At 46.1% G+C, this 23,955-nt stretch overlaps 1 protein-coding gene across 1 annotated transcript in view; it reads right to left on the reverse strand.

The window, feature by feature from the left end:
• Positions 1-2,892: 2,892 nt before the first annotated feature.
• Positions 2,893-23,955, reverse strand: part of LOC130118520 (nuclear factor of activated T-cells, cytoplasmic 1-like) — a 58,860-nt gene continuing 37,797 nt past the window's right edge. Inside the window, exons 7-9 of the mRNA XM_056286971.1 lie at positions 16,477-16,532; positions 13,617-13,749; positions 2,893-3,560 (exon numbers count right to left, since the gene is read on the reverse strand). Of these exons, the coding sequence (XP_056142946.1) occupies positions 2,893-3,560; positions 13,617-13,749; positions 16,477-16,532 (857 nt within the window). The remainder of the gene's footprint in view (positions 3,561-13,616; positions 13,750-16,476; positions 16,533-23,955) is intronic.

Consider the following 23,955-nt stretch of genomic DNA (forward strand, 5'->3'; position numbering starts at 1 on the left):
ATTCATTCATTATCCAAACTGCTTATCCTTACTCAGGGTCACGGGGATGCTGGAGCCTATCCCAGCAGCCATTGGGCAGCAGGCGGGAGGACACCCTGGACAGGTCGCCAGGCCATCACAGCCCCCCACCCCCAACCACACACACACACACACTCTCATGGGGAGAACATGCAAACTCCACACAGAGGACGACCCGGGACGACCCCAAGGCCTGGACTACCCCGGGGCTCTTCTTGGTGTGAGGCAACCACGCTAACCACTGTGCCACCGTGCCGCCCTGGTGCCACATGCACGTGGTGCATTTGCCACGTGCCCTGCCCATCAAAATGATACCATCTAAAATTAGAGAAACACCAGTTTCATGCATGCTTAGGTGGCTGGTCAACCACAGCCTCTGATACATCTACCTATAGACCCCGATTTAACATTCTGTGAGTACCAATTCAGCACAGAAGTATACAGCCTGAACTAAGACTCCAAAAATGTTGCTTCCCCTTTCTCACTTGCTGCAGTAAGCATCAAATTTCAAATGTCTTTTATACTAAAAGGAAAGAGTGCCGGTTGGTGGATTACAATGGAAGCTGTGTGCGGCAGTTATGGGCTTTAGCTCTCAGACGTTCTCCACACTGGCTGAGCTCCTCATGGTACAGTAGCTCATCGGTGATAAGCTGAGTGATTTCTCAGGGGCTGCTTTAAGGCCAGGGGCTGGCCAGTGAGAGACATTTCCTCTGGCTGATGAGAGCCGGAGGCCTCGGAGTCGAGAGTGTGGGAGGCACTCCACTCAAGAAACAAGTGAGGGAGAGCTCAGGGTGTGCTCCCGTAGACTCAAAAATCACCAGCCATGAGTCTCAGGGAGGAGCGTTGTGCTCCACGGCTAGCGTTAAATCACCCCTGCTGTGGTGAGGTCATCCCATCTCCTTCAATCTCTAATGGAGCGCTCAGCTCGCTAACGTGCTGTGGTAATGCATAGGGATAGAGGAGCAGGACGCCCGGCGAGCTGCCTTCCAATCTTATTTATTTTAGCTTAGGGCTAATTTTCCGGGTTCGGGACGGGGCCGGCGCGGGAGGAACAGATGCCTTTGGTGTATGCTGTTACCGCCACACACTTACCAGGAATCCAGGAGCTCGCCGCAGATGCCTACGCAGATATTAGGTGATGCAAAGCGCCAGCGCGTTGAGGTTTTGCAAGGGGCCGCCTCATTGTCCTTGGTCAATCAATACACATTCTTAAGCGTCCCTAATGCAACTGTAATCACTGGCTGAATACATCTGACTACTGCGCCAGCGAGTGATAAAGTGACAGAAAATGGAACGGTAGTGAGGTGAAACAAGGTTAGTTGGCTTCACCTTAGTGCAGTCGCGAATTCGGATTATTTCCATACTGCCCTTTATGATGATGTAAAATAATCGTTTAACGACCCTTCTACAAATGCAAAATAAAGCTCCAGTTTCAGGCTCATTCAATTAATGCTGAACTAAAGGCCCTTCACGTCCACCATCGCCAGCAAACATTTTTAGAAAGTAATACACAAGCGTGTCCCAACGCCGCCACAGATTACATTTCCAGGGGACCAGGCGCCGCTCTTTTCTTTATTTCGCCGTAGCACCTCAATTACCGAAAGATGAAAAGAAATTAAACAAAACACTAGACTTCATAGCGAGTTGATAACAGACACACTTCCTCCCCTCTCTGTACTGTGTTTACGAGGTGAGGACTAATGGGACTCATCAGGACTAACAGATATGCTGACAATTGCATTTTATCTCAATTACAGTTCCACAGTAAAACTCCCCTGGCCCCCCTCGTGCCCATCACCCCTGTGCTCTCCAAGCTGTTGAGTGAAACTTAGCATGCACGCGCGCACACACACACACACACACACACACACACACACACACACACACACACACACACACACACACACACACACACACACACACACACACACACACACACACACCTAATTTCTCTTCAGCTGAATGTTGTTCCTGCTGGATAATATGTGTGTGTGTGTGTGTGTGTATGTGGTGGTGTGGTGTGGGGTGGGGTGTGATGGGCTTCATGCACACAGAATGTACCATCCAAACATCTAGTAACAGGTGGGGGTCCTCCAAAACACACCAGGGTTAAGCCAATAAAGCCAGCTAATTACATGTGAGGCAGACAGGAATGGGGTGCACCAACCCTACAGTCCCCGGGATGGGACAAGGCTCATTTCCAGGGGGGGGAGCCGGTGACCCCCAGTCTCCCCTGATGACGACAGCCGCGCGGTGAAGGCTCCGCGGGGAAAACACGGGAAAACAAAGCCTCCACCTTCTGCCTCCCAACATCCCTCGCAGAGAGATGGGGAGGGGGAGAAATGGCATGGTTCAGGAAACCCCTTCCCATTGTTTTGCTTCCTTCATTACGCCTTGTGTCAACAGTTTGGTTTGGTACGCGTGTGCCGCTGTTTTTGTTCTGCTGCACCCCGGCTGACCCTTTTGCTCTAATGTTTTGACAGATTGTTTCAAAATCCCCATCAAGGCAATTTAATGTTTTAAAATAAAGCAGCTACTTGGACAACATGAGCCCGGCCAAACGTTACAGTGAAAGCAAACAAATTCAGTTGAGTCTATTATTAAACAAATCTGACGCAAATCTGCAGCCAGAATTTCATCAGGAAATGGTGAGAAGTGCGGCGGGGTGCGGTTAAGTATGGTGGCACATAGATAAGCAAAAATGTGTTCAATAACTGCAATGTGCTACGTAAATGGAACCGGTTGCTATGGGGGCTCATGAAGAAAGGTATTCAGAGAGATAAACAATTGTGTTTCTGACTATTCATCAGACTATTCATCAGGAAACGTCCAGACAGTGGACACCATGACCAATTCAGATACACCGTGATGTGGTTACTCACCATCGTCTAGGTAAATCTGGTCCAGCTCCTGGGGCTCCTGTTTGACGGTGATGCCCAGGGAAGGGGAGCTGGCATCCTTCGGGAGGAGGTGGGCTGAGCTCCCTCTGGCCTGAGCTGATCCGGCTGCTATTGGAGCCTGACCAGGGCTGTAGGCCTGGACAAATGGACTCTCTGCTGTCCCACCACCCGGAGTGGAGGGCTGGGACCCTGAGGAGGAAGAGGGGCTGCTGTTGGCATAGACTGTGTGATAACTGTGGGGTCCCGGGCTGTTAAGTTGGACAGGGCTGCCTTGGGAATGCAGCACTCCCAGGGAGGAGCTGTGGTCGGGGGAAGAAGGGTGGTTCAAGTTAAGACGAGCGGGGGTCTCCTGGATGATAGACGCCGGCGTCACATTTGTGGGGCTGCTGGAGAGGCATTTGCTATATGCAGACACGGGTGACAGGTCGCGCAGTGTGGGACTGGAACTCGGGGAGGGGTTGGACATGGCGGCATGGCAAGGTGGGCACGATGCGTAATTCCCAACCAGGCAGGCACTGGTATCCCCAACCGTCATGATGGGTGCAAGTCTGGGCTGGCTGTAGTATGGCGTTGAGTGCATGTGCTGCCCAGGGGTCCCCAGAGAGTCATACTCATCACTGGGCTCTGTCTTTATTATCGGCACTGGGGAAAAAAAAGACACAGGGGAAGAAAAAAAAAGAAGAAGAAGAAAAAACGAGAGAGAAAGGGAGGGAGTGTTAGAAACGTGCAGGGGATCCACGTGGCTCAATGAGTACGTGAGCAATCGTGAGTAAAGGGAGTGGGTGAGCCGACATGATTGTGGCTAGGATACCCTCTTTACTCCAAACAAACAACCAGCAGCAAATACAGGCTCAATGTCAATTTGGCCGAGCCCTCCGACACGGCACCCCCTTCTCCCCACACACACACACACACACACACACACACACACACACGCACGCACAGCTTTACCACACCACAAAGGGAAAAAAAGCAAAAGAATAGGGGAAAAAGAAAAATGGATGAGTCATCAGTGCGGAAAGCCACAGCTGGCTCTAATAATGAAGAGACCTATTTTCTTTGGACTCTCCTTCAGCTCTGATATCCCATAAAAGACTGGGTTGCTGTTGTTGCTCTAGGGCTCCTGAACCCCTCAGCCCCCCCAGCGCTGAAAGTAATTGTTGATCTCAAGATGGAGATGGAGAGAGAGAGAGAGAGAGAGAGAGAGAGAGAGAGAGAGAGAGAGAGGGAGAGGGAGAGGGAGAGGGAGAGAGAGAGAGAGAGAAGAGTGAAGAGATGATTTGATTTTATTCTGATGAGGCATCCGGAGCTCCATGTGAGGCTGCAGTGATGTGTTTGTGGTTTCAGGAGCCTCCGAGCCTCTACTTGATGCAGGAGAGTGCCATGGCCCCCTCTTGATCACGCTCGCCTCCTTCCCTCCAACTCCCGGTCCATTTTCAAGTTGTCTGCATTAAGATTCTGATTGGTTTGGATTGACACTCATCCCGTTCTTCCCGCTCTGTCACCGAGTCAAACTTTTGGGAACTGAGAGAATTTTGAATTAGCTGCATTTTCGGAACACGGTCTCCACTTGATGCGTGATAGTCAATGAGAGACAGGGAAAGAGGGTGTGTGTGTGTGTGTGTGTGTGTGTGTGTGTGTGTGTGTGTGTGTGTGTGTGTGTGTGTGTGTGTGTGTGTGTGTGTGTGTGTGTGTGTGTGTGTGTCTGTGTCTGTGTCTGTGTCTGTGTAAACCCACTTTGAATAGCTCACTTGTGAGTTATAGTGAGTGCACATGCTCATGAATTTGCCTGGACACTACTAACAGGCCAGCATTATCATACCCAGATGAATAGCAAAGGCTTCTGAGTCACAATAGACGTACTGTTTCTATTTTTGCTTATTGTTAAACCATGTTAACGGGTGTGGTGAGCGTTTGATGCCAGTCCTAAGTGTTTCTGGCCAAATTTGTTCCATCTGAAATTTACATTTCGGCCTTGAAATACTGAATCAGATTTTTTTTTAATATATATTTATAATCTCACAAGTGCTCTCACAGGTAGAATGTGAGACAGTAGCGAGGATAAAAACAAAATGCATCAAGCTTTGAAGAGTCCTGAGGAAAAAAAAAACCCTGTCAGTGTGCCACAACTCTCACAGCTCTGTCCTGTGGGGATGGACCCGAGGTGCCCTGATCACCCAACAGAGAGTTCATTTACGTCAGCTATCTGCTATCAGAGTCCACAGATCAGGCCGTGGTGTCTGGGGCAGCGTCGTGAGGCACGTCCCATGATGCATTGGCCCGTTTCCCCAGCCTGGGGAATAACAGGCGAGGCACATGGCACACACTCACTGCGGATCACCAGTCACCTCCCTGGTGCCGCTCATTTCATCTTTTCATGGCAAATTGCAGGCAAGGACTATGGAGCACCACCCCCGTAAACTACAACACAGCTCTAAACCATTTGGTGTGTAGCTAGGTAAACGTTAAAACGAGTGAAGCAGTGGTTCAGAAAAGCCGTTTTTATGTTGGCACCTTTCACCTTTCCCACAGACGTGATGTTTTGCATTACATTTCCAACACGGGGTGACCTCAACCCTGCAAGGGGACCAGGGTAGAAATGTTCTCCCTGGGTTGAGAGCTTCGACCCGGGGTGCAGAACACAGTGTTAACACATCGCGGTCGAGCTTGCTCGGGGGTGAAAATGTGTTGCAGCTGGAACATAACCAAGACGACAAACAGAGACTGTTCTCATTTTTTTTGTATTTTGCCGATAAGCGCAACGATGACACCTACGCCTTGAACGCTACAAGTGGTCACTTTTCTCCATCGCCCTCATAGTCTGCCCAATAACTTTTGTTGCCATCATATTGCCGATGGCAGTTGTTGCTGCTGCTGTAACAGTCCTTTAATATTTGTATGGTTCATGCTGCTGAGCCTTGCAGGACTTTACTGAGTCCATGTACCACCTATATGCCCTTGGCTGCTTGTGCCCAAGTAATAAAAACACATATAAAGGTAGCATTATTTTAATGTCTTTAATTGATTCCATTTTGCAGATAGCCTGTTGCTAAGTTAACTTACCGCTAAAATAGCGACCTCTGGCATGGCTGATTTGGCTTTCTATGGTTACATCATTTGCACAACCTTGGGCATTAAATTTGAAAGCAGCCAAAGAGGCCAACGTTCTCTCTCCCCAGGTCGAAAATGTGCCGTTTGAAATGAATCTTGTCCAAACTCAGGGTGAAGTTTCTCCCCGGGGTGGGACTAATGTGAATGCAAGCAGGGTTGAATTCAGGGGCGACTCACTGCGGGGATGAGAGGTGCAAACGTGAAAATGCGTATAGTGAGACATAAGTATATCACGGCAGCTGCAGTAGTGCACATTTTAATTTCAGTGCCCATGACCATGATGAACAATGTAAAACTGGAAATCAAATCCCTTTTTTTTGCGTGATTACTCTCCTTCAAAGTCTAAAAAAACTTTTTTTTCTCTCTCTCTTTTGAAGAGTCACACATTTTCTCAATTTCAATCCTCCCCCCTCTGGCTTCCTCCATCTGTGTCTCCCCTCTGTTTTGCGAGAGAGCAGAGAAAGCAGATTCACCATGTGAGTCCCATCCTCAGCTGGCTTCCATTTCCTCCCAACCTGTGGGTTATGGCCCACAGACAGTATATGTGCTGCACATGGTTTTCTCCACCATCTCTGGCAGTTTCCCTCTGTCTGCTCTTATTAAACTGATCAGGCCTGATCTGGGTATTTATTGAGCTCTTGTGTCCTCCGAGGGGAAAAAAAACAGTGACAGGGTGGGGTGTGTGTGTGTGTGTGTGTATGTGTGTGTGTGTCTGCACGCGCAAAGAAAAAGAATGAGACTGTGTTGGTCTGTATGCATCATTGTGTGTGTGTGTGTGCCTTCAGTGGATTTGGATTGGGAAGATGTGAGCGAACCAGGGCCAGAGGTGCAGCCTTGCTGATTAGCATGTCAAGGAGACATGCTGCGTATGTATAAAGTATGTCACATTAGTTCAAAGACATGGGAATTGGGGGCATCTGGGTAGTGTGGAGGTCTATTCCGTTGCCTACCAACATGGGGATCACCGGTTCGAATCCCTGTGTTACCCTCCGGCTTGGTCGGTCATCCCTACAGACACAATTGGCCGTGTCTGCGGGTGAAAAGCCGGATGTGGGTATGTGTCCTAGTCGCTGCACTAGCGCCTCCTCTGGTCAGTCGGGGCACCTGATCGGGGGGGGATAGCGTGATCCTCCCACGTGCTACGTCTCCCTGGTGAAACTCCTCACTGTCAGGTGAAAAGAAGTGGCTGGCAACTCCACATGTATCGGAGGAGACATGTGGTAGTCTGCAGCCCTCCCCCGGATCGGCAGAGGGGGTGGAGCAGCAACCGGGATGGCTCGGAAGCATGGGGTAATTGGCCGGATACGATTGGGGAGAAAAAAAGGGGGGGGGATCACAAAAAAAAAGACATGGGAATTCTGGGATTTGGATTCTGATACCCATTTACTAAGCTGGGATACAAAACAATGGTTTGTGGCACAAATTCACAGCACTAAAAAACAATACACGCCACACCTAACAAAGCTTTGTGTGAGACTGTAGTGATGTTTAAAATGAGGCAGGCTGGTTACCACCTACCTTATTTGTAAGCTTGCAGGTGCTTTGAAAGCCACATCCCACTGTGTGGGCAATCTGTGTGACAGCTGGTGTCCCAGCACACGTGGGCTTTAGTGGAGGTGCATCTGACACCGCCCAAAACAGTAGACATAACAGACGCAGTTCAGTCCAGCCGGTTTGGGGAAACATGACTGTGCAAATGTGCAAATGTTTAAAAAAAAAGAACAATGTGTGGTTCATCAGCTTTTTCCCGTATGTGTTGCAGAACATGATTCTCACTCTCCCCTCGACCGCTCCAAACTCCCGACCACAAACCAACAGAGGGGGGGTTGGGGTCAGCAGCCGTCAGCGTTAAGAATAGAAGTTGATATAACAAAAGAATCTCCAATTGGCCTATAAAAATAAGGGGATTACGAGAAGTTCCTCACTTGAGATTTTGGTCATCGCCAGCCCTTTTTCGCAGTTGCTGGTTAATGTGGTTTGTGAAAGCAGTTTCTTATTTGAAGGGAGCAACACGTCACGTCTCTGCTCACGCAAGAATGATTGGAAAGGAGCTCGGAAAAGCGTTTGGTTTTCCAGGGAGCCAGACAGGACACGGCTGCTGCATGCACACTGAACATCTCCACAGCTGATACAAGCTCCTGTGGCTCCACACACCACTGCTGTCGATGGGCTGTCTCTGAAACAATGTAAGCTCCAAAAAAAGAAGAAAAAAAAAAGAAGAAGAAAAAAATATAGACAATAATAAAGTAATATACATATATTACTTGATATGGTCCCCCGCTGGATCCATTTTTAGTTATTCATCCATCCATTCATCCATTATCCAAACCACTTATCCTACTGAGAGTCACGGGGATGCTGGAGCCTATCCCAGCAGTCATTGGGCGACAGACGGGGAGACACACTGGACAGGCCGCCAGTCCATCACAGGGCTGACACACACACACACACACACACACACACACACACCTAGGGACAATTTAGTATGGCCGATTCACCTGACCTACATGTCTTTGGACTGTGGGAGGAAACCGGAGCCCCCAGAGGAAACCCACACAGACACAGGGAGAACATGCAAACTCCACACAGAGGACGACCCGGGACGACCCCCAAGGTTGGGACTACCCCGGGGCTCGAACCCAGGACCTTCTTGCTGTGAGGCGACCATCCTAACCACTGCGCCACCATGCTGCTCTTATTTATTCATTACTTATTTACGAATTGCTAAATTCTTATTCATTCCCATGTGACTAACCCTTCTAAAGGTCAACTCATTTTACTCATTGACACGCCATCGTTCCAAGTGATTCAGGGATTTGCCTCTGACAAGGACACAGAACTTAAACTAATTTGTTCTCCCTTTCTAGATCAGTCAATGCTAGGACCGTATTGCAACAGTCGCACCACAGACATGCTGATTTGCAGTGAAACTCTCCTCATGTCCCCATATCCTCAATGCAGATTTCATCTGATAATCATCTTTTTTCCAAGATTAGGGCGTGTCAAGACGGTTGGATTAAGAAAGAAAAAATACAGTCTTCCAGGAAATATGCTCTCAAATGAACTCGGGGAAAAAAAAAAGATATATATACACTACCGTTCAAAAGTTTGGGATCACCCAAACAATTTTGTGTTTTCCATGAAAAGTCACACTTATTCACCACCATATGTTGTGAAATGAATAGAAAATAGAGTCAAGACATTGACAAGGTTAGAAATAATGATTTGTATTTGAAATAAGATTTTTTTTACATCAAACTTTGCTTTCGTCAAAGAATCCTCCATTTGCAGCAATTACAGCATTGCAGACCTTTGGCATTCTAGCTGTTAATTTGTTGAGGTAATCTGGAGAAATTGCACCCCACGCTTCCAGAAGCAGCTCCCACAAGTTGGATTGGTTGGATGGGCACTTCTTTGAGCAGATTGAGTTTCTGGAGCATCACATTTGTGGGGTCAATTAAACGCTCAAAATGGCCAGAAAAAGAGAACTTTCATCTGAAACTCGACAGTCTATTCTTGTTCTCAGAAATGAAGGCTATTCCATGCGAGAAATTGCTAAGAAATTGAAGATTTCCTACACCGGTGTGTACTACTCCCTTCAGAGGACAGCACAAACAGGCTCTAACCAGAGTAGAAAAAGAAGTGGGAGGCCGCGTTGCACAACTGAGCAAGAAGATAAGTACATTAGAGTCTCTAGTTTGAGAAACAGACGCCTCACAGGTCCCCAACTGGCATCTTCATTAAATAGTACCTGTTAGAGCCTGTTTGTGCTGTCCTCTGAAGGGAGTAGTACACACCGGTGTAGGAAATCTTCAATTTCTTAGCAATTTCTCGCATGGAATAGCCTTCATTTCTAAGAACAAGAATAGACTGTCGAGTTTCAGATGAAAGTTCTCTTTTTCTGGCCATTTTGAGCGTTTAATTGACCCCACAAATGTGATGCTCCAGAAACTCAATCTGCTCAAAGAAGTGCCCATCCAACCAATCCAACTTGTGGGAGCTGCTTCTGGAAGCGTGGGGTGCAATTTCTCCAGATTACCTCAACAAATTAACAGCTAGAATGCCAAAGGTCTGCAATGCTGTAATTGCTGCAAATGGAGGATTCTTTGACGAAAGCAAAGTTTGATGTAAAAAAAATCTTATTTCAAATACAAATCATTATTTCTAACCTTGTCAATGTCTTGACTCTATTTTCTATTCATTTCACAACATATGGTGGTGAATAAGTGTGACTTTTCATGGAAAACACAAAATTGTTTGGGTGATCCCAAACTTTTGAACGGTAGTGTATATAAAATATATATATGAAATACCCTCTTCATCCTTGGGTATTTAATTCTGTTAAGCGCATCTTTAAATACCAACAATGTTCAAGTGTTAACCACGGCACAGCCTAACAGAAAACATCACCGCCTCAACACGTATGCCCTGTCGACAGCAAATAACACGCCGGTCACATGACCAGAAGGTAGGATAATAAAGGTTGTTTTCACTAGCATCTGCAGCCCAGATAGTGTTTACTTCATCCTTCCGCTTTCCAAACAAGCTCGGCTATTTTGAGTGTCAGTTTTGTCTTTTTATAGATGAGCAGACACGGGTATGTGAAATGTTCTTTCTAACAGCATCAGCGACCACAAGTGTGGTTGAAGTGGGACAGTCGGCCGGAAGGCTGTCTTTCATGCACGCAGGCAGGGGAAGCGATGACAGCGGTGTGCGTGTGAGTGTGTGCATGTGTGCATAGGTGCACATCCATCTCCATCCACCTCATTCTTGCCATACCTGGCTCCAGTGTTGACTGTCTCTCTGTGTTTAAACACCCTCGTGCTGAAACCCTCAAAAGCAAACAACTTCACAAGGCTCCCCACCATCTTTTGTCGGCATACTCAAGCCGTGAGAGTAATATAGTCATAACTTCTCCTGTCCCGTTTACTCCAAGGGAATACAAACTAACTGTGGCTATGTTTGATGTCTGCAAAAACCCATATATTATCCAGGTTATTTGTACCATTACATGTAGTCTACAGAGAGAATACCTTTCTCAGCCACGTGTGGGTTTGATAGTCCTGTTGCATGATTCCACTTCTACTATACTGCAAGATACACTTACTCAGACACACAACAAACAGATGCACACACACACACATGCAGGCATGTAGGAAGATGTTTCAAGTTGGGGGCTACCAAATAAAACGAAAAGTATTGTGGCGAGCCGGTGTGGAAGAATGAGTCGAGAGGCAGAGATCTCTTTTTAATCGCAACTCCCATGCCCCCCATACACCGCACCACCCTGGGAGTGCTCTTTTTTTTGTGGCTTTTTTCCCCTTTTTCTTCCCAATTGTGCCTGGCCAATTACCCTATTGTTCGAGCCGTCCCGGCCGCTGCTTCACCCCCTCTGTCGATCCGGGGAGGGCTGCAGACTACCACATGTCTCCCCCGAAATATGTGGAGTTGCCAGCCGCTTCTTTTCACCTGACAGTGAGGAGTTTCACCAGGGGGACGTAGCGCGTGGGAGGATCACTCTATTCCCCCCATCCCCCCCCCCCCGAGCAGGTGCCTCAATCAACCAGAGGAGGTGCTAGTGCAGCGACCAGGACACAGACACCACATCCGGCTTGCCACCCGCAGACACAGCCAATTGTGTCTGTAGGGACGCCCGACCAAGCCGAAGGTAACACGGGGATTCGAATCAGCGATTCCCATGTTGTCGGGAGTGCTCTTTTATTCACTTCACCCGGCCAGAATGGACCAGAACTGACAACAACGTAACGAGCCCCCCCACCCCCACCCCCTATGTGGCAACATCAGCCCCAGTCATGGTCCTACAGTCAATCAGTAGACGGTCTCCTACTTAGTGTGAGTCGAACCCCCAAAACAACAACACAAGAATAACCACAACATGAAGACCACATCATTAAAACACAATTTTAAATCTAACATTACAGTGCCATCAGCCATTGCGCTCTCCCAGCACAGAACCGCCGACAGTCAGAGCGACCCCCCCCCCCGGTCACTACAGTATGACGACATTGTTTTGTTTGTCAGGTGCGTGTGCAGCAGATTTGGGATGGAGTGTTTACTCACTTTACTATTAAGAATGTACATTCCACAAAGCCCTAGCACACTGCTGAAAATAAAGGTAGGTTTTATTTTTTTTACATTTGTACATTAGGAAAAGTTAGGCATACTGTTGGGTCTATGATCTTACACAGCCATCTGCGACTACTGTGGGGGGGCAGCCCCCCAGCCCCCCTTCCCACGCTAATGCACACATGTGTTAACCGAACGATTGTAAAGTAAATCTCCAAATACCGCTGGATAGTTTGTGCTACATGGTCCCTTTGGCTGTGACACTTGTGAGTTAATTATGTTCTCTCTCATGAAGACATCACCCTGCTTGTGTGGTCTCCACTGTAGTTGTGGTTTACTTGGCAGCAAAAGCGAGAGCACAAAAAGTCCTCTTTTAATTAGAGTCATGTTTTTCGCTCAGTCAAATGACTTGATGCAGGGATGAGGCTGATAAGCCTCTCTATCTTCATCTCCTTTGCCTCTCTCTGTATCAGGTGGACGGTATATGAAATGGAGATGCTATTTATGGCGGCAGTTTATTGGTGCTGCACTAATCCAATTACCCACAATTCCCTTGCTCATCATATAAATTTGGGCATCTCCAAATACGGGCCTGTTCCACTTTCTCTCAAAGCCTTGTCCACAGACCAAAATTGCTGCTTATCTCCTCTGGCCATAAATACAACCGGTAACAATCTAACTCCCCATCTTATTAGACGCAATAGGCTTGAAACACAAAGCAGGCCACTTCACAAGCATCAAAGCCCCGCACAGCTCACTTTTAACTGCGGCGCAAACCATGTCAATAGGTGGCAATGCACGTTTAGAGTAGAGGTCCCCAGGAAGTTTCCCCACACTCTACCGAATATTCCTTAAATTCCAAAGTGAAAAGCCATATATAAACACAGAAGCCATGATGTGCACAGAGAGGAATTACTGGGATTTCAGGTTGCTACATGAATGAGAGCAAAGCCTTCCCTTTGTGTGTGTGTGTGTGTGTGTGTGTGTGTGCGTGCACGCGCGTGCATGTGTGCGTACACATGTTTTTCTCTCTAACTACAGTAGGTGTGTCAGAGAGCGAAAGGTGTGTGAGGTGGAGGTGGGTTAGGGTGTGAAAGTCAGGTCGATGATGATTGACTCCTCAAAATCAACATGCCCGGAGGCTCTGTCAGTCAGCAGATATACCTCATCACTGGGGAACGTGGCCTTGCCACAGAATAAACACTGCTCACATCTTCTGCTCTCACTCACAGGCCACGGTGAAGGGCTGCCAAGGGGTAAATAAAAATACTGCCCCAAATTTCAAAATGCTTTCCTGACAGCTGCCATAGACAATAGTGTTTCGGATAGAATGTTAAAAGACATTTGGTGACAATACTGTGTACATACGTACACGCTGAACTGACAACGTGTGGTGTGCCAAACCGTTAGCGCCATTTCAGTACCGCAAAGAAGAAAAGACATCACTTTGACCAATGGACATGAGGAAAAAGAAGGGAAAGAGGAAAAGATCATGTTTACCATTAGGAGGCAGGTAGGTGAAGCGCTGGTACTGGCTTCTTTTTCTTTTGCCGTTGCAGACGTAGAAGCTGACCTGCACCGGGCTGGATATCCTCTGGTTCCGGTAGGGAGGAATCTCCACAACAAGTGCATTCTGAAAGCAAAAATGTAGACACAATTTATAAAAATGTAATAATAAAAAAAAAAAAATCAAATAATATCAAATAATATATAAATTATAAAAATTTAAAATATATAAAATTTAAAAATAAATGATAAAAAAAATACAGACCAATTTACATGAACCAAAAATAAAAGGTACGGTACTGCAGTTCACTAGCTGCTGATAGTTATCGTATTAAATAAGAATCCCACTGATCTGATTCCATGTATCTGTGTCTCATTTATGAAACCTTTACAAGCGTCTCTAAATGTAGCTCAGAGTGGCACTTACTACATCATGTGAGGGTTCATTAATTAAACAGCCCTGTTTATTTTGCACTTGGCCTGCTTTCAGGCACCATTTCCACAGGCTGCACTTATAGGCAGCACATTGAACTGGCAGATTAGTCTAAATTGGGTCATCTGGACTTTGTAGGCACAATACTGACAACTTTTCCCCTGTCCAATGCCGCTGTTTGTCTCCGAGGAAAACCGTGGTGCTTTTCTCCTGTCCCTATAACGTGCAAAAGGACACAGATAGCCGGCTTATTTGTTTTAAAAGCCAGGCGCCCCTGTGGGACGACCTTACCTTCCACCCCCAGGAACAGACCTTTGGGAAATCTGGGCGGACATGAACTTTTGAATGCTTTCTAATGCAGGGGCCCACAGGACACGAACACACACATGCATGCCTGCACGCACACATGCACACATGCACACATGCACGCACGCACGCACGCACGCACACACACACACACACACACACACACACACACACACACACACACACACACACGCAAAAAGGAATTTGTCTTTGTGATCATGTTTGTCTGGTTTCCTCATTTCTGGATATTTCTGGAGGACTTTCTCTCATGGGGTCCAGACAGGCCAGAACAGGGCACCTTTACAGGGCTTTGGTTGGTCAGCGCTGTGAATGTAGAAGAGTGAGTAGAAAGAAGGGCGTGGATGGCGTGATATTGTGTGTGTAATTATATGTATTGGAGGGTGTGTGTGTGTGTGTGTGGTGGGGATGCATCCTTATGCCTACATCCATAGGCCTTGCCTCCAGTGGGTGATAGCCAGGGAAAACCAAATACAAGTGTGTATGGCTCAATCCTCCTTTTTCCCCTCTCCTTGCCACCCAGTTCGTTGGGACATTCCAGACGGCCATTAAAACACAAGCAGACACACAGGTTGAACTATAGGGTGACCTGGTTGCGCTGGCAGTGGAGAAAGGCCAGCTCTCGCTTGCCATCTCTCTACACTCATCTTTTGTTTGAGACTCAAATAACTGTACGACTGTATTTGTCTTTCACCTATGGCACCTCACCTCGACAACCTCCACCCTGAGCGGAGCCCTACAGCCACACGCATTTTCCAGTATCTTGCACCCCCCTGCTTCAGCACCAGCCAGCCCTCTAGGCCAATTAAGGATCAGAGAGTCCAAATTTAACACGCCTGATGCAACAAAAACATTGATCTGAATGAAGAAAAAGAAACGACGACAACAACAGAAAACACCCCTGAGTTGAGGGGTTTACTCATGGGTGGTTTATTCCATTTAAAGTGACTTTATTGGCAGCTGGGTGCTCAGAGGGACCGGGACAGCTGTGATGAATGTTGTCAGCCAATCAACGTAACGTGTCAACACATACACACGAGCAAAATACTTTCAACAGATGCAGCTACTACACATCCATCCATCCATTCCATCCATTAGCCAAACCACTTATCCTGCTCTCAGGGTCGCGGGGATGCTGGAGCCTATCCCAGCAGTCATTGGGTGGCAGGCAGGGAGACGCGCACCAGTCCATCACGGGGCAAAAAAAAAAAAATTATATACATATATATATATATAGCGTTTTTTTTTAATCTCCCGGAAACCATCAATGGTGTAGATAAAAGTGCTCAACAAATGAGTGGTGGAATATATATATATATAATTAGCAACTGATGAGTGCGCGAAGCACGAAACAGGCCTGTACTGCTATGTATTAAAACTTTTTTCCTGCATCTGTATTGATACAATATAATATAATATTATATATATACCCTTAACTTTATTAAGAAAATATAAATGTTGGTGGAGCAGTGGGCATGTGTGTTTTCTAACTGCGTCTCTCATGAAAGCAGCAGTTAAAGAAGCAGGGGGCTAATCCGCTGCTGGCTGATGCCTGGGCACAGTGCAGATTTCAAATGAAGTGTTTACGTCTAATCCACCACACCAGAGCACTTCACTATGAAGTAGATGTCTGGCTACGCTGGCCAACGTATAGTGTGTGTCAGAGCTTATTAAAGCCTATATGATTATATCCATGCACGTACATACATGTGTTTGTATATGTGCATGTCTCTGTGCATCTGTTTTATTTTTTTTGTGTTTTAACACTGTGTATGCTTTTTTTGAATTTGTTGTGTGCTTTTACTGTGTACTTGTATGAGTGGTTAAGCTGTTCGGTGGCGACCAAAGTTAAGAAATAGTAACAACCAGCGCTTACACCATCCAAGCAGATGTGGCGTGGATTTTGTGAAAATTCCATTAATGATTGCATGGCCTAATCAACAGAGCCTATGCATTCACATGTAATAGCTGAACAATGATTACATCATCGCGGGACAGGTGAGAGAAGAGATGGAGAGAGAGAGGTGAGGAGAGAGCAGGGGAGGGTGGAGATGGAGAGACCGCTTCTAATATCTCGTGTGACCAAGACATACTTACAGATTTGATGGAGTCCTTGTCGACTTTGGCTTCGGTCTCCCACATGTGATGTCCATCTGTAATAGAAGAAGAGGCGGGGTTAAAAGAAGACATTAGAGACCTTGAAGAGGTATTTGTGTGTTTGTAACTGATACCCTTGCTATGGCTGCTACTAGTACAGCTGAAGTTGGCTTGGGCTCATTTGGGGAGGGGGGGTACATTTCCATCTCTTCTGGGGATCCTCGCCCATTGATAATGACATGATGTTAGTTGCTGGCATTAAACTATTTTTTTTTTGCAATGTATTTCCAACTATTTTCTCAGTGACGTTCATGCTGTATTTCTATCCCCTCTTAAAATCCAATTTTAGTTAACATTTTTTCTCTCCCAACAATTTTTTTTCTCCTTTCTTATTTCTTTTGGGGGCTTTTTGTGCTTAAACTTGAGCTTGTTGTGGTGAGGAGGCTTCCCTTGCTGCCATGCAATAAAAAAAGCCTATGAGCTACTGCAGCTGTTGGGAGCCTGTAGACACTCAGCTCGTTTTCTTTTGGCTTTCTCTGTGAGATTTCATGCCACACCTTAGTGAACAGACACACAGGCACACACCGGGCTCTGCTAGGTCAATCAGCATGACCACAGTATCATTATTCTACAGGCCAATGACTCATTAGAACTGTCAGAAATAGAAATGACACAGGGCAGCCTTCGTGTATTTGGCACACGATGAGCTGAATAACTTCAGCTGGGACAGTGTGCGGAAACGGCACGGTGGCACCCCTGTCCCAGCCCAGCGTGCTGCAGCCCTGCCTTCACCTATACAGCACTGCAATAACACTGTGCACTCCAAGTGACAGCCAGCCCCAGATGATGATAAGAGTCAGTATCATAATAACCGGCTGCTTAGTTGAAAGTTCTGGTAGATGTTAAATCCATTTTTTCCCCCATAGCATTGTGTTTTTCACATCTCACAGCAAAAGAATAAAATATTCCTGTCACAGCTGGCCTATTACTGGTGAACTGTGCGTGCATGTATGCATGCATGCATGTGTGTGTACGTGCGTGCGTGTGTGTGTGTGTGTGTGTGTGTGTGTGTGTGTGTTTTAGTGGGTTTCATTATTCAGAGAGAACATCAGCAGATATCTCTTTCCAAAAAGGACATATTAAAAGCAAAAGGAAAGAGAAAACCAGACAGTGAAAGAGACCAGATAAAAGCTCTCCTTTTGGACTCGAGTAAAGGATCCGTGCATATGGAGAAATGTAGATTGTTATGGTGGAGAGAGTGCACACAACTGTGAAATGGCAGCAGGGTAATACGTCTATAGGGTTAACATGTGGAACAGTAATAATGTTCTGTATATCTCTGCATATATATATATATATATATATATATATATATATATATATATATATATATATATATATATATATATATATATATATATATACATGCAGGTAAATATGGTGCTCATAGGATAGTGGTAACATGTAGATGAAGCAAAGAAAAATAGAAAGAGAAAGCGACAGAGAGAGAGAGAGATAGAGCGAGAGAGGGAGAGAGAGAGAGAGAACGAGAGAGAGCGAGAGAGAGATATGAGTGTTCCTTGTGTTACGTCTAGAGGAACCAGGAGGGAATCTCAGCCACCTCTGCTCTGGGAGACACTCCAAGAGGGAAACCTTAGACTGCGACGTCAACCTTCCAACAAGTAAACATGTTTTTCAGGCATCCTTCCCTACCTTTTGCTTACCTTTCTCTTGTTTCGCTTTTTTTAAACCATTTTATTTAACCTTTTAACCAATTCCCTCCCATCTTTATTTCTATCTCTACATTTCTCCAAAGATAGATAGATAGATAGATAGATAGATAGATAGATAGATAGATAGATAGATAGATAGATAGATAGATAGATAGATCGACAGATCGATAGATCGATAGATCGATAGATAGATAGATAGATAGATAGATAGATAGATAGATAGATAGATAGATAGATAGATAGATAGATAGATAACAGTCCCCTTGCTTTCTGTTTTTCGTTTCAGACTAAATTGGGACGGTGCCACAAGTGGCATACCTCTGAAAGTCAGAGAGTGCTGCAGGACTGATAACCACAGAACTTTCCATTTGTTCCTTCCTAACAACATCTGCAAAATGCTTCTGTTTCAGACAACACCTCCTCCTTCACAGAGCCTTCACCCACACACACAATGCTACACACAACACTACACATAATAACACACATACACACAGAGATACAGACCCTTAGCATGTGCACACATGCAGGTACGTGCACACCCACACTCAGTATCTACGTCTTTATTATGGCCTTCATCAAAGTCAATAAAAAATAATAATTGAGGGAATCTTGGGACTTTCCAACACAATAGCAGCACAAACAGGCATCGGTGTATGCATGCTTGCAAAAATGCATGTGCACATCCATACACAGACGCACACCCTTATCCATTGTCTCAGGTTAAAGCTCTAAGGCAAATTACCCAACTGTCTATTGCCGTACATGACTCATTTGTGGAGGGTTCATAAAGGCTAACACCGTCCATGACAAGCAGGATAACAATGGATAACAACTTATTCATCAGGATGTCAGATGGGGTCTTGGGTGAGGCCTCCTCCAGTTGACCATAGTCAGATGCACCCTCCCCAAAACTCACTGTGATTGTGTCCCTTTACTGTGGCCAACATGCAGCGAGCGATAACACTGTCACCGTGTTGCTCTTCAGCAACACACAAAACAAATGATCTCATTTGTTTTATTTTCAGCCCATCGTTTGTAATGGTGGTAAATGGCAACAAGACAGGACAACCCTAAGGTATGTTATTCATGTATTAGGGCACCACCAAGCAGTCAAATTCTCATACATGCCCCAACTTTGCAGTGGGATTCGCTCATTTTTAATCACTATGTTTTGCTATTGCTCATTCGAGAATCAATTAATTCTTCAAGATTGACAGCCAATGACATTTCCCTTTACAAAGCGTGTTGTACGTTCTGACAGCAAAACAACTCCTCCTGGCCAAAGAATGTTCACTCTGCTAGTTTTGGGAACGGAAAATATGATTCAAAAGCTTAATTATGGAGCAGCCTCATTTTTCAGCTTTGTTACTTTTCCAGAAATGATTTTTCGGTGATATATTCTCTCATTTCTGCTTATACATGGTGACTGTCTTCTCTATCTCGGCATCAACTCTGCTGCTGCTTTCTACGTGTCAAAACTATGACTTTTTAATTGAAGTGTGCTGGAACGCAAGGACTTTTAAACAGTTTCAGCCAATGGTCCAGACTGTAAAGCTTGACCCTGTAATAAGACTCTTTAAAACCGCATTAATCCTCTCATCTGCGTGGGGCCAGCCTGAATAAGCAGCATAAAGACACACTGTTACAGGTCTCTGTCTGAGTGTGCTGCATGTGGGACAGCCTGGAAAGTGGTGGGAAGTCACCCTGTCTGCTAACGTGTGATAACTATATGTTCCACTACATATGAACTATAACTATATATTTAACTATAACTATATATAACTATATATCTCCACTTCCGGGGTGGGAAGATGGTGGCACGAATTCTCATTTGCAGCGGCCACACCCAGTACTGTCCATGCAGTGTCTCTGTCCACATCTGCGTTTAAGTTTTGTCTTCATTTGATGGCTGGGAGAGCTGGCGCTGGATCAGCTAAGAGAACTTGGTCTGCTGCATCTTGTGGACCCAGGGACCACAGCTGTGCCTGGAGCTGTGACCGAGGAGGTCACACCGAGGGCAGTCTGACAGGACGCAGAAGCAGGGCAGGCTAAGCTAACTGCTAGCCCATGCAGACCGGCAGTTCCGATAACACCGAGGGCGGTCTGGTGGCGGCCTCGCCTGGCGTTGACTATGGTGTTTTTGGTGTCGTCGTGTGGAGTGCGGGGAGGTGTGTCAAGGGTGTCTGGCTAGGAGAGCTGGTGTTGGATCGGCTAGGGGAGTCTAGTCTGCTGTGTCCTGTGGGTCCAAGTCCCACCACGGCCCCTACCTGGAGCTGCACCCGAGGACAAAGCACTGAGGGCGGTCTGACAGGATGCTGAAGTGGGCCAGGCTAAGCTAACTGCTAGCCCATGCAGACCGGCAGTTCCAACAGTCACCCTGGCTGGTGTTTGTTCCCTTGGACTGTGATTTTTTTTTTGTTTAGCTTGGATGTATGTGTTAGATTAGATATATGTGTTAGTTAGTATGTGTGTTCTTGTAGTTTGAATATGTGTTTTTGTCTTTGTGTTGCACTGCTGTGGGCTGGGGGAAACGATATTTCGTTTCATGTGCATGAAATGAAACAAGTGTTGCTGATGCAGGTTATGAATGCTACCTGAGCATGAGACCCAAGTGTGTGTTTGATTTTTATGTACGCTACACCACAGACCTACTGTTAACACACATCAACAAAATTATATGACTTGGCTGATGTGTGCATTTCAGAGTTTGCAGACCATGATTGCTTTAGTGGTGTGTGTGTGTGTGTGGGGGGGGGTGCTAACGGACTACTGCTTCTTAATGTCGAGATGACAGAGTGATTACAAAACTATGAGACTTTACTCTCTCTGAGGGTGACGGACAGAACTTCTGATTTGGGTTGTGGATGTTGGCGACCTTCTCTTTGAGGAAAATAAAGCATAGGCTTCTCAAAGGCCTGGCTGTGTGCTGGAGCAGCCGGAGGCGAGGCGGGCGGAGGAGACCAGACTCCTCTCCGCTTCAGCCCGAGCTGTGTGGTGCTGCCGAGCTCCAGGCAGGGCTCCAGTCCAACCAGATGTAAAAACTATCCTGCACACAAGGGAATTCCCTCACCTCCCCTTTGAGTCAGAGCGTAGGCTTTCCCCGACTCTCTCTCTCTCTCTTTTCTATTTTTCCATCCCTCCCTCACTCCTTCCATCCACAGAAAGCAGAGCAAGCCAGAGCAGAAATTGCAAAAGGTGTGCCAGGTATGCGTTCAGCTCCTATGCCAAAAGAGTGGTTTTGGGCACACCAAAAACACTCATGTCGACATGAACCCCCACAAAACCAACATGCACACGCTCACACGTGAGCACGCGCACGTGCACAAACACACAAATCCACATGCACACACACATATATAAAAAACCCCAAAATGAAACTGAGCAGAAATGCAAAAGAAGATGGAAAGTCTTATGAATACCAGCCACACAGATGATATTTTCAAAATTCAAACTGTAATTACTGCTGCAAACATTGTTCACAGATAGAGTTCAGGGTTGAAAGCATTTCATATTACATTACTGCAGCCTGATGTTCCCGCTGTCCTTTCTCATAGGGTGGATTTGTGGTCTGCAAGACTGAGCAACAGCACTCCAGTCAAACCATTGATGGTAATGAAGACAGCTCATCTACGGATCCTTTCACGAGTAAGTTGATGTTCAAAACATTTTGCGTAGACCTGGGCATAATTAAAATCTACCTGACTTTCATTCGTCCACATTCATTCATTCATTCATTCAGAGTCAATGCTATGAGGGGGGGGGGGCATTGTCATTTTTTTTAAAATCGAGATTCCTCAAAAATAAGAATTGTGGCTGGAGACAGTATTTCCATTTCTATTGTCATCCTCCACTTCCTCTCATGTCTTCTCCCCTTTCTTCCTCTCTCCTCCTCTGCCCTCCCTCCCCCAACTCCCTTCTCTCCGTTCTGCCTCTGAGGGTCTCGTCTGTTCCGTTTCAGCCATCTACAGGGAATCCCTCACAGATGACTCACTGAAAACACTTCCTAGTGAACACACAAACAGGCCTGCAGGCTAACAACCAGTCCGGCAAACACACAGGCACACACACGCACACACACACGTACACCCTTACACACACACACACATACATGCACACATACACGTGCATGCAGGCACACACACACCCATGCACATACACGTGCATGCAGGCATGCACACACACACACACACACACACAGTGCAGGGTTTGCATCAGTTTTCCTGCATGTCCCTTGGTGGAGCAGTGGGGAATAGCTGTGGCATTGGGAAAGTAGAAGTATTATTTCTCAGGGTGCGTGAAGGTCTCCAGCAGGGGCATCATCTATGCTCTCCGCTCATTTGATACGTAGGGTGTCTCAAGAGGATGGGAGACAACAAAACAACACAGAGGGACAGGGAGGCAGGGGAAGAAAGAGGTGAAATAGGGAGATGAACAAGTCTCCTTTCAGATTGCCACATGTTAGCAGAAGGTTTGACGACCCCGTCTCTCAATTTATTCTTTCCTGAAAAGGCACAGTGACTAGATATAATATTTACACCCTCTAATGTGTGAAGGCAATAAGACATTGGACGGTGAGCTGCCTCTTATGTGCCAAGAGACTTTTGTACTGTGTGTGATCTCGCTTCGAGCTGGACGATTCTCGGTGTGTATAATTATTCACATAAGTTGGATTAGAAAGCTCGAGCCCCGTCTGTTGGGCCTGAGGGTATGTGGAATTTTCTGGGAGGTGTTTATTGGAGTCAGCCTTGGAAAATGAGCCGTCGTCCTGACCTTTGATGGCAGCGCCAGTAATGACTGTCACCACTGCAGCAAAAGCAGTGATTGGTGTTGTGTTGTACTAAGAGATGAAGTGTGTGCGCGTGCGCGCGCGCGCGTGTGTGTGTGTGTGTGTGTGTGTGAGAGAGAGAGAGAGACAGAGAGAGATAGACAAAGAGAGAGATAGAGAGATAGACAGAGAGAGAGAGAGATGGAGATAGACAGAGAGAGAGGCAGAGAGAGGTAGACAGAGATAGACAGAGAGAGAGCGACAGAGAGATAGACAGAGAGACAGAGAGAAATAGACAGAGATAGACAGAGATAGACAGAAAGAGAGACAGAGAGGGAGTGACAGACAGATATAGACAGAGAGAGACAGAGATAGAAAGAGAGAGAGACAGAAAAAGAGAAATAGACAGAGAGAGAGAGAGATAGACAGAGAGAGAGCGAGAGAGAGCAAGAGAGGGAGAGAGAGAGAGACAGATATAATTATTGCACTAAAACGCTCTGTATTTCATACAGGCATGGACCACATCCAGTCATGAACTCTTCTAAGGGAAATATAAAACCTGAGTTACAGAATCATTTTGAGTTTTTTATTTTTTTGTTTGTTTCTTCTTTATCCCAGTTTGGTCTCCTTACATCAACACTCTGTGTATTCTTTCAAAATCATTATGAAACAACAGGACACTGACTAAAATGCCAAAACGCAGCATTCTGCAGCATATTTAGGACATAAATACTAAGTAAGTACTTTTCCACACTCAGTGGCCATTAGTGGATGTTGTGTGTGCTTGGGTGTGCATCTCTAAGTTTGTGTGTGTGTGTGTGTGCATCTCTAAGTTTGTGTGTGTGTGTGTGTGTGTGTGTGTGTGTGTGTGTGTGTGTGTGTGTGTAATGGGTTTTTGACTTAGGAGATCTTACAAGTGGTGGGTCATTAAAGTTTATATAACAGTAGGCAAAAGTAGTAGTCAGACAAATATCTCCATCT

Source organism: Lampris incognitus, chromosome 9, assembly GCF_029633865.1.
Source record: "Lampris incognitus isolate fLamInc1 chromosome 9, fLamInc1.hap2, whole genome shotgun sequence".
Lineage (NCBI taxonomy): Eukaryota > Metazoa > Chordata > Actinopteri > Lampriformes > Lampridae > Lampris > Lampris incognitus.